This window comes from Eriocheir sinensis, chromosome 14 (assembly GCF_024679095.1).
Source record: "Eriocheir sinensis breed Jianghai 21 chromosome 14, ASM2467909v1, whole genome shotgun sequence".
Lineage (NCBI taxonomy): Eukaryota > Metazoa > Arthropoda > Malacostraca > Decapoda > Varunidae > Eriocheir > Eriocheir sinensis.
In genome coordinates this window covers 7,823,691-7,835,061 of record NC_066522.1, presented here as the reverse complement: position 1 = coordinate 7,835,061, position 11,371 = coordinate 7,823,691, and the positions used below count along the sequence as shown (strand labels likewise).

General features: G+C 39.4%; 1 protein-coding gene across 3 annotated transcripts; it reads right to left on the bottom strand.

Annotated features, from left to right (window-relative positions):
* Positions 1-122: 122 nt before the first annotated feature.
* LOC126998401 (putative lipoyltransferase 2, mitochondrial) lies at positions 123-10,763 on the bottom strand. 3 transcript variants are annotated; one of them, XM_050860035.1, is made up of 6 exons: positions 10,637-10,763; positions 6,312-6,539; positions 4,038-4,196; positions 1,876-2,053; positions 1,593-1,708; positions 123-547 (listed from the first exon to the last, which is right to left on the bottom strand). In XM_050860035.1, the coding sequence occupies exons 3-6, from the start codon at positions 4,189-4,191 to the stop codon at positions 327-329; spliced, it is 669 nt and encodes a 222-aa protein (XP_050715992.1). In that variant the 5' UTR covers positions 4,192-4,196; positions 6,312-6,539; positions 10,637-10,763; the 3' UTR covers positions 123-326. The 3 variants fall into 3 exon arrangements, with proteins under 3 accessions (XP_050715992.1, XP_050715993.1, XP_050715994.1); XM_050860036.1 differs by having other exon boundaries at positions 10,617-10,757; XM_050860037.1 differs by lacking the exon at positions 6,312-6,539 and having other exon boundaries at positions 10,637-10,654.
* Between the last annotated feature and the right edge of the window lie 608 nt (positions 10,764-11,371).

The window sequence follows — 11,371 nt, the reverse complement described above, 5'->3', positions numbered from 1 at the left end:
CCTCTTGTTCTTATTTTTCCTTTATTAGTGGCACTTTCATAGCCACCTCTTCATGTTTATGAAGCTGTTTCATGACCTGTATTTTATTATCAATATGAGGAATGTGCTAAGCAAACAAATGAAACACAAACATAATTTATTTACATGACTGCAATGAAGCCTTTGATTAGCTGTCATAATTTTCTTAATATTTGTATTACCTGAAAATTGACTTGTACTTGCACACAATCCATTATAGAGCAAGATAGGAAACTGTATACCTAACCTCTGCTAATTGATGTAGCTGTTTTGCATCAAGGGATGACACATCTTGAACTTCCCTGTGATCATCTAGCTGAGCTTTTGTAAATGCATTCAAAAATTTCTGAAAATGCTTTAAGGAAGATTGGCTCCATTTCTTGTACAGTCACCTCCCTCCCAAGTTCTTGAGTGACACTTGTTACTCCTTTGTCGGGGATGCCACACGGGACAATGTTATCAAACCACCGGAGGTCTGTGTTGCAGTTGAGGCTGAGCCCATGGGTGGTGACATGGCGACCTTGCAGACCTGTGGGCCAATGAATATTTTTATGACGTCCATAATGTGCTAATGACATATTTAATACTTATCCAAAAATATCTTGGCAAAAAGACATTTTCATTACTTACCTAAATATATTTCAGGGTGTAAGAAATGTTTATGATTTCTCTAAAAAAATACCTATAAATATCGTTGGAAAGATTACACATAGCTGCTACAGCTGAAAATAAGTTCAGTCCGTTAAATTTTATGTGGACTTATGTTCATGGAAAGGTTAGATAAATTTGATTTTATGTAAACTGAGTAAAATATTTTCATAAGAAATAATGATAACAGGTGCAGTTGCATTCCTAGAATGCATAAAAATATACAATAACAATGAATAAAAAGTTATGAAACATATTTTACAAATAAAGTCAAACAAAAAACAGCTAGCCTTAGTATCTTATTTAGTTTCAGCATAATTATGTATGGTGCATGATGTGCTTTCCCTGAGTGTTTTGTGGCAGCCGGTTCATCCCCGTGAGCAGAGCACCCAAACACTACATGTTGTTGTCTCGAGGCTTGTGAGTTCCTTCTGATGTTTAGGAGCATATGTGTGTTCACGCTGTCCTTTATTAGACACTAGCTTGTTATGGTGCAACCACTATTTACTTAAAGTTTAGCATACAATGAGTACTATAAATATATCTGAAACTAACAATGCCAGATAGAGAATGCAATAGTTGTAGCTGCTTCAAACACCTTTATTGTGTTTACTGTACCATTCTTTGAGCATATGTAGTGTATGCACCATGACAAACCAGCATCTGGCAAATGATGTGTGAACTCATGGCCTCCTAAACATAAGAAAGTGACAAGCCTCGTGCATCTAAGTAGTGTGGTGTTACTTGTGTAAAAAATGGTTGTTAGGTTATGGATGGTTATTACTATTACAAATGTTCATAAATTAAATTTGTGCTGAACAAACTGCACATGGCATCTTAAAGAAACAAAACTTATTGAAAATATAAATATGAATATGAAAATATCAAAAGTATGAACTTTCTTAAAATACATCACCGGTTCATACCTAATGCACATATTTTGTTGTCTCCCACCCATACACCAGTATGAGGAGAGGTGTGTGCGCTGATCCCCACCATCCTCAGTGTGCGTATCACTGTGCGCTCCAAAGCACACACATACCTGCAGGTTAGGTTTTGTGAGCCTACACCTTCATACATCAACTTTTAACAAAATAGCTGCCCTTCTGAAACAGTAGACCTCCATCATTAAATATTTGTATGAGGCAGCATTGGAAATGTTAATTATTCACTATACATGGAGAGAGAAAAGGAGCTCTATATGCCTACCATTTGATGCCAGGACTGAAGGACCTGAGGTGGAGTATTGGGTATGCCGTCAGCTGGCCCGGCCCATGGAAGGTAATGAGCCCACCACGATTAGTACGGTAAAAGTCCGCCCCAGCCTGTCGCAGTTTTGCCTCTACTTCTGGCGTGTAACCACCTTCACGAAGACCTGTTGTGTACACTGTAATGGGGCTCATTATAGTGCACGTGGAAAAATATTACTATATACAACCATAAATTAAAAAATGGAAAGGCAGCAGGAATTGATGGAATCACAGCAGAAATGTTGAAGTGTGGAGGAGATGAAGTCGTGAAATGGATGGTCAAGATATGTGAAGTAGCATGGGAGGGGGGGTGGTGCCAGCAGACTGGACGAAAGCCATCATTGTCCCAGTTTACAAGGGGAAGGGTAGGAGAGGGGAATGTGGGAGCTATAGAGGTATAAGTCTCCTGAGTATACCTGGAAAGGTATATGGAAAAGTCATAATAGAGAGGGTGCAAAGACTTACAGAAAAGAAAATCAGTGAAGAACAAGGAGGCTTCAGGAAGGGAAGGGGATGTGTGGATCAGATATTTGCCTTCAGGATAGTACTAGAAAAAATAATAGCAAAAGGAAAGAAACTATACGCTGCCTTCATGGATTTGGAAAAAGCTTATGACAGAGTCGATTGGATTGCATTGTGGGATGTTTTAAAGATTTATGGTGTGGGAGGAAAACTGCTTAGTGCAATAAAGTCTTTCTATGAGGATGCATCTGCATGTGTCAAAATTACTAGAGAAACAAGTGAACATTTTGAGATAAAAGTGGGCTTAAGACAAGAGTGCATCATGTCACCATGGTTATTCAATATTTATATGGATGGTGTCATTAGAGAAATGAAGGGCAAAGTTGGAGAAGTTGGAGTAAGACTGTTCGATGAGGGAAGGAAGCGGGTACTGAATTCAATACTGTTTGCTGATGACACAGTGCTCATTGCAGAAAATGAAAGTGACCTACAAAATTTGGTCACTGTTTTTGATAGTGTCTGTAATAGGAGAAAGCTGAAAGTAAATGTCAACAAGAGTAAAGTGATGGTTTGTGAGCGAAGCAGAAGTGAGGTTGTAGATTTTGTATGCCCATATAGAGCGGGAATTGAATATGAAAAAGAATGCAAAATAATTTTGAATGGTGAAGAAATGGAGGAGGTCAATGAGTTTAAGTACCTTGGATCAGTTATGTGTAAGCATGGTGGCATGGAGGGAGAGATAAGAGAAAGGGCATTGCAAGGAAGAAGGGTGGTAAGGTCTTTGGGACAAATCATGAATGGCAGAAGTGTGAGCATGAAAGTAAAGAGGGATTTGAGAAATACAATAATAGTACCAACCCTCACATATGCAAGTGAAAAGTGGGCCTGGAATGAAAGTCAAGAGGTCTAGAGTGCAGGCAGTGGAAATGAGTTATTTGAGGAGTGCTTGTGGTGTGAGTAGAATGGATGGAATGAGTAATGAAAGTGTGTACGAGCATTTTGGAATGTGTCACAGGTGAAGGGAAGAAGTGTGGAGTGGTGGAAGTGAAGCGACAGACCTTAAAGTGGTTTGGCCACATGGAGCGAATGGAGGAGAGTAAGATGACCAGAAGGGTGTATGTGAGTGAAATAGAGGGAGGGAATGCTAGAGGACGACCTCCAGTGAAATGAAGGGATAGGGCGCAAGAGTATGTTGGGGAGAGGGGGGAAAGATCTTTGAGAAACTTTGAGCAGGCAAGGAGGGAGTGTCTGGATAGAGAAAGTTGGAAGCTCTTCTGCCATGGCCATCCCCTGGTGGGAGCTCCTAAGAGCAGGCGTCTATGAAATGATGAATGATGAATAGCATATTTTTACATATTACAATTGATGAATATCATTGATCTCCAATACACATGTAGTCCTACTGTAAATAAATTTCGAACATTTGTATTCAATAGAATATTTTAGATTCAAGAATATAGAGCTACTTTTCAAACTGAATGATGGATAAATAAAATCCTTAGCAGAGATGTAATTAATACAAATGGTTACAAGTGGTAATGGGTTTATAAGAGCTGCCTTGTGTGGGCAAACTTGTCACTTCTCTGCATCTGTGAATTGATGAGAAACTTTCATAAAAGTTAAATTATGCTAGGCCTTCTGAGGTCATAGCTGCCTCACCTGGGTCATGTTCCAACAGCAACAGGCTGTGTCCGGGTTCCCTGTTGCTCCGAACATTATCCATCACCTGTGCTGCCACCCTCTTCTGGAGCTCCCATGCTGGCTGGAATGCCATGCGTCCCAGCTTTTGGACATAAACTACCTTGCCCCCCATTCTCACTAGGCAGAAAGAATTTGATCAATTGGTTTCCAAGTCACTGAATGTTCAGTCTTTTAGTTCTGACAAGTTCTGTTTTCTGCTACAAAAATTACTTTAACACCAGGCTATAATTTTCACTTCTCGAAGCGACCCATGCCGCTGACAAATGGATCTTGCATCATTTTAAGTTTGCGCGCTCCCTGTCTCATCAGGTGCTCTATGCGCAATATTTCTGTTTTAGGAATGGTGGAATTTTTTCTAAACTCATATTGAACATTTGTATAGAAACCAGGTTTTTTCTCAGCTGCCCGGAGACACTGTTTGTACAGACGAAGGACTTCCAGTTGTACTTTACTGTGGCGAGCCATCTTCACTAAATAGGAAAAAAATATCTCAGTGCATGCTCATGTCAAGGCACGTTCATTTGCCTGGAAAATAATGAAATGCAAGCTCATAAGTCTGAAAAATAACTTTAGAAATAATATGAACATCAAAAATTAATATTATATATTTTTAGACCCACAGAAATATACCAAGAAATGAGATATTGAGATTTCAAAAAAGTGGATGTGAATAAAAAGCTATGGGAATTAGTCATTCAAATGTCAAACTAGTTTGAATCTTTGTTTATCACATAATACTTAGCATTAAGGTGTACCATTCTACAAACACAAGTAGACAAGTGAATTATGTGAGATTCTATATCTTTCTAATCAAAATTCATATGAAAAATATAGTGTGGAGCTTTTTATATTGTAGATTTTATGTTAAGGTGGTTAAGGGCATTAAAGAGGAAAGGCTTAATTTTGGGTTAGGTTTGTTTTTCTAATTAGGTTAGGTCAAGTTTGGTTGCCATTTCTATTCATGAAAATGTTGACCCCACAAGGCATTGTCATGTTTGATTGAAGCACAGACTGAAGCCCTTTGAACAGTAATAGTAAAAGCAGGATTCATGTCAAAGTAGACTCCCTAAAGTTGATCCAAAAAACATCAACATAAAGTTGATAATGAGTGTTACATATTGACTTATTTTGCTGAGCTACTCGGAAAATAATTAGGTGATCGATCTTATTCACCAAGCACAGCTCAGTTAACAGATCCTCCTTTACTGAATCCGAGTCAAAATTGACTAGTACATTACCGTACTATGTCAAGAAATGCTGAATGGGGGAATTGTTTAGTATCTGAATAGCCTATTTCAGACACAAACCACCCTCAGTAAAGTATTATGCTTTTCAAGTGGACATTGTTGTTATCGCTGGAAAACTGCTAGAAAAAGCATTGGTGCAAATTTATCACAGAAATTGCACTTGGGGCTGTCTTGACCTCAGATAGTCCAATTCAACCTAGAGATCCATTTATAATCTTACTGAACAGCAACTTAACCTAAAAGAGAGTAACCTAACACTGCTGCGTAGCCTATAATTTCAAAATAGAAACCTACTGCTGATAAGGATTGTAACCTATCATCACTTAATACTAATCTATTATCAAATTTGTTCTAGCACTTTAGTAGCTGTTTTATGGTCTGTCTTGACTTGTAGTGCAAAATGGTTTCTTGATTACCAGTCAACATGATAGTCCACCATCCCTTCATGATGCTCCACTCCTGTATCAGTAAAATGTAGTATAGTGAAACAAGCACTAGATCCAACACATGTAAAGTTGGGAAAAGAATACACTGGAGAACTTTGATCAGAGCAAATTCTTTCAGCATCAGAGTTGTAAATGACTGGAACTCATTTACTGAGGAAGCTGTAAATGCTCCTTCAATCAGCTCATTCAAAACCAGGCAGGGCAAATGTTTTTGGGCAAACTCAAACATACATTTATTATTAGGTAAGCTCAGTTGGTCAAGGAGTGAGTCAGCAGTGGTTAGCATCCCTAATTATGAATCTACGGGTCTGGGTTCAAATCCTGGCCTGGGCAATTGGCATGCAGCTCATCCACTGTTCATCGTTCCTTTCAGGATAGTTGATAAATGGGTATTTGAGGAAAATAAACTGTTATCACCTGGATGTTACACTGGCCCTGTGTCAGGTTAATGTGTTTTCTCCCACCACAGGCTTAAAGAGCAATGGGCCGAGGATGAGCACTGCCACCACATGCATCTAACACACATGCTCCCACTTTACCTTATCTCAGTTGGTCAGGGAGTTACTCTCTGCTCTCCTTGGAATGCACATATGTAGGGTAGAGAGTTCATCAGGTATCCTGTGCAGAAACAGGTCCAGTTTCCTCTTGCAAGTTTTTATGCTACAGTTAGGTGTCCTTAATGTCTTTTTCTAGCAGATGAGGAGTTATGGTTCCTCACGAAGGCTGGCAGTACAGTACAGTACGGAATTTTTAACAGTACTCAGTACCTGAAAAAATCCCGTACCATAATTTCGTACCATACCCCCAGCTATTTTTCCGTACCGTAGAGTACGGTAAAAATACTGTACCGTAATTCTGTATCAGTATCGTACCATCAGGAAAATATATATACATACATAAAAAAATGTGAAAAAATAATTAACCTGGTAGCAGCGGGGATCATGTTTCTTAATGGTCCCTCCAAGCGAGAAAAATGAGAAAAAATCACCCCTCACACAAACCATTTCATAATATATATATCAAAGCATTTGTGATCAGATTATGTTTCATCTATTTTAGGGGGGTTATATCATGGCACAAATTTGGCCCGTCCCTGTTACTGGGTCAAGGTACATCAATAAATTTGAAAAGGCACATTTACAAAGTGGCTATACATGTATCAGGCCTCCTAAATATAGCCTATCAGGCACTAATGGGCAAGAAAGTAAAAAAAAAAAAAAAAAAAAAAAAAAAAAAATCCTAAGATCACTTGTTTTAAGCCTGTGGTATGGTACGGTTCGGAATTATGCAAAATTTTCTGTACCTATAATCCTATATCATATCGTACCGTACGTTAGGAAAAATATCGTACCATAATTCCGTACCGTACTTTTTATCAAAATTTCAACCGTACCGTACCATAGTGCCAGCCTTGTTTTTCACTGGCAAAGCTTGCAGCATGTATGGACCTCAGACATTGACTGACTGCTTCGATTGATATTTATACCAGATGTGACTGAACTGAGGGTGTTTCTGGCCTTTAATTGGTATTATTCTAGAATGTCACCCGTCTCACAGCAAAGAACACCTTATGCTATATGAAGTATTTTGTGTCCATACAACACACTGCCAGATTGCTTTTCCATCACAAATAGGAGGGGGGATCAAGGGGGATGAAGCCCCCCCGATAGGTTTGGTTAGTTTAAATTTATTCAGCAAGTGGTGTGGGGCGGCGGAAATATGCTCACAAAGCGGGACAGGGCAACGGCGGGGGCTGTCCACTATGAGGGCCGGTGTTGCAAGAAATACCTCCTCGCAGAAATGTCACTCTGCTGTCCACCACGCATGCACACTGAAGGAATACACAGCAGGAAAATTATTAATTTGCCTGGTTTTATTCTAGTTTGTCCACTTATGATCTTTGTGAGCAGTGAGTGAAATATAGAAACAGTAAGTAAGTTGAACCTCTCTCTGCAAGCTATTTTGCGACTATGGCGGTGGGTGCACAACAGCCATTGAAAAGTCAATTATTTAGTGATTTAATGATTTTTCACAAAGTTAGATTATTTCATAACACCGAAAACTACCAGAAAAAAATACTTTCCTCCAACAGCGTCCCACAGGTGACATTCTGAAAATTTACCCTTTAATTATCTCCACATGAAAAAGCAACATACTTTGCCAAGAAATAAATAACCTCTGTATCTCTGAAATAGCTTGATCAGGTCTCTCATACAATATCTATTTGTTTGACATTTGAGAAGTTGTCTCTATACATTCCGTGGGCTTCAGGGGTCTGTTTAGTTTGATGAGGCCGCTTAACCCTCTCGCGCACCATAAGTTTCACTAAGTTTTCTTTTCCACATGCATTTCAAACATCGGGTCTCTCGCTGGTCGAGGCAGTTTTTTAGCGCGTCGAAATTTTTTGTTTCTCAGCTACTTTCTTCCCCCAAACCTGCATTTATCATTATACATAATATATCAATGGCTTCCTGATTTGTTCCAGTTTTTCATGAATCAATAAAGAAATAATAATAGTAAATCAAAGGCCCATTTACGGACATGGAATAAAGTGCGCATAAACAAATTTTCTACTTAGGTCATGTTCCCACCTCCATAACTAAAAACTTTGTGTGTCAACTTTTCAAGGTAGATGTATTTATAATAGCAGAATTTTATCAGGATTCTTATGGTTCCTTCAAATCTCCAATCGGACAATTAGTAAAAGTAAAAGTATTGAAAAAAGTCCGTCTTTCATTTGCTTACGTAATTCACAAAATATAATACACTACTGCCTGTAAAGAGAAAAGAATACAAATTACACCCAATTGAATCATTGTATTGCACTATATAATACTATTATCACTGTTATGCGGTGGGCGGCATGGGCGCGCGCAGGCCCACAGCAGCAAGACGTGCAGATTGACTGATGAGAGTGACCAGAAACTGTCTTTGTTTTCTCAACCACGCTCAAATCTGTGCACACGGAGTGTTGCCAATTAGTTCATTTCGGAGAGGGCGAGGAAACTTACCCTCAAACAAAAAATGACGCGATTTGGAGTGAATATAACTATTTAAATGTAAATATTTTTGTTCAAATTGACGCCAATGGCGTCACGGTGGACTTTGGCCCCAAAACTTTGGTATTATGCTAGTGTTTGCCCATACTCACCCCTCGCAACCAAAATTGCCTAGGGGGCCATTGAGACTGGGGGGAATTGCGGTGGTAAACATGAAATGTGTCACAAATGCATAGTTTTTCAGTTATGGGGGGTTGAAAAATACCCTAGATGTAGGGAAATTCCTTACATTTACTTAGATGTAGGGAAATTTCATACATTCCAGGTTTTTTTACAACATACAGAAACCACGCAATTTCACTCACTCTCCATACCCCTGGGGGTTTCGAGGGGGGCGAAGCCCCCCGTTCATAATGAAACATCTAAATGGTAAGTAATTTACGTCATAGGAATCTTGCAACTGTCATATTCGACTATGTATTTACTTACTGGTAGCACGTACGAACACGTGAAGCAGGTTTGGTATCACGTACAAACCCGTGAAGCAAGTTTGGTATCACGTACGAACACGTGAAGCAGGTTCGAACGCAGGTTACTTGTGTTCAATGTCCCTCAGTTAGCTGTTAGGTCGTAAAGTTCGGTCAGGGTACTTTAGCAGAGGGGTCGAGGGAGGCAAAGCTCAGTTCAAAGCAAAGTTCAGTTGGAGTAGTTTAAATATGCTCCCCCACCCAAATACCCCGACTTCCCGCAGGTCCCCCAAGATCGTTGGTGGAAGGGGATTAATTTGGCTTCTTTACTTTTAAGTATTTTGTTTTTTAACTATGATATATGGAGGCGTATTATCGTATTTTGGAGGCGCGGAGTCAATATCCACAATCACCTTGTATACTGGGAATACAAACCCGTGAAGCAGATTCAAAATGCAGTCAGTCAGGATTCACGTGTTCGAACAGCATGGGCAGGAGGTTCGAGAGCCTTCACTACTCTAGAACCCGCAGTACTGTTTAAGACGCGGCGTTGGATGGATCACGGCTAGCCGGTGGTTTTGCTTGTGTTAATGATAAACAATGAAGATACACTGTGTTTGGTGCAACGGACTCTACTTGGAGGACAGAAACCTTGTGATGTGGTGACAACATACTAGAGAGAGGGCATGAGTGTGGTGTAGGCGGTTTATGTGAGCACAGATGGCCTCCGGCGCCGTGCCAGATGGTGAGGTGAGCATTGTTTGGTGGGTTCACTACGCTTCTCTCCCATAACAAGCTTGGGGATCCAGTGAGTGCGTGGTTTCTGTAAAGGAAACACTAAATTCGTTGTAAACGCTTATTTATTTTAGTGGCAGTTGGAGGAAAAATCCCTAAATTTAGGGAATTTCCCAAGACCTAGTTTTTATCCCCCCCCCCCCACACTAAAAAATTACGTGATTGCGACGGATTTCGTGTCCCCCACCTGAAACCCCGTGTTCCCACCAGGTCCCCAGGCTTGTATGGGGGGGGAGGGGGAGTATGGGCAAACACTAGAACTATACCAAAACTTTTTACACGTCATTGGCGTCACGGTGCGCGAGAGGGTTAATATTGGGTTACATAAGTTTAAATAGTTGTCAGAGCATTAAAACGACTATTGGGGGGGGGGGAGGGGTGTCACTAATTGATCTAGCGTCCGGGAAAGGTATATTTTGCCCATTGGATACTCTAGAAGGCGTTGAATATTCTACAAACTTATATGGCGCCGTTACATAATCACTGACACAGACACAAATTCACAAGAGACTTCCCGACTTTCTCCTGGCCAATTATTGTATGATGTGAGGTTGCATGGCTTATTGGGCTTCACCTCACTCACCGTCAAGCAATTTCCCTCACCTGGCAGCGCGGCACAGGCACCCGAACACCTTCTTCTTGGGTGTTTTATGGGGCTAGTTAGGCGAACACGACACCGGCGAGCGGCTCCAGAGATTGCAATGTTTTGGGTCGTGACGTCATAGTAAACACCGGCCGTGGTCTTCGCCTTCTGTACGGGGTGGCTTTTAAATTACCAGTCGAGGCTTTTTAATCAGCTAAACCACTGAATTTCCCATTATCTTTAGTTTTAGACATTTCTGTGTGTGACAAAAATATACATTTGTCATAAGTAATGAAGTAAAGAGAGAGAGAGAGAGAGAGAGAGAGAGAGAGAGAGAGAGAGAGAGAGAGAGAGAGAGAGAGAGAGAGAGAGAGAGAGAGAATATTAAAACGAATCAAAACCAATACCGCACAATTAAGCTTGTCGGCAGTCTCGGAAGGGTGCCGCAGCGAAAGGGTTAACTCAGTGTATTATCATTATCATTATTATCATCGTCATCATTATTATCATCATCATTGTCATCATTATCTTTATTACTATTATTATCATTATTATTATTATTATTATTATTATTATTATTATTATTATTATTATTATTATTATTATTATTATTATTATTATTATTATTATTATTATTATTATTATTATTATTATTATTATTATTATTATTATTATTATTATTATTATTATTATTATTACTATTATTATTATTATTATTATTATTATTATTATTATTATTATTATTATTATTATTA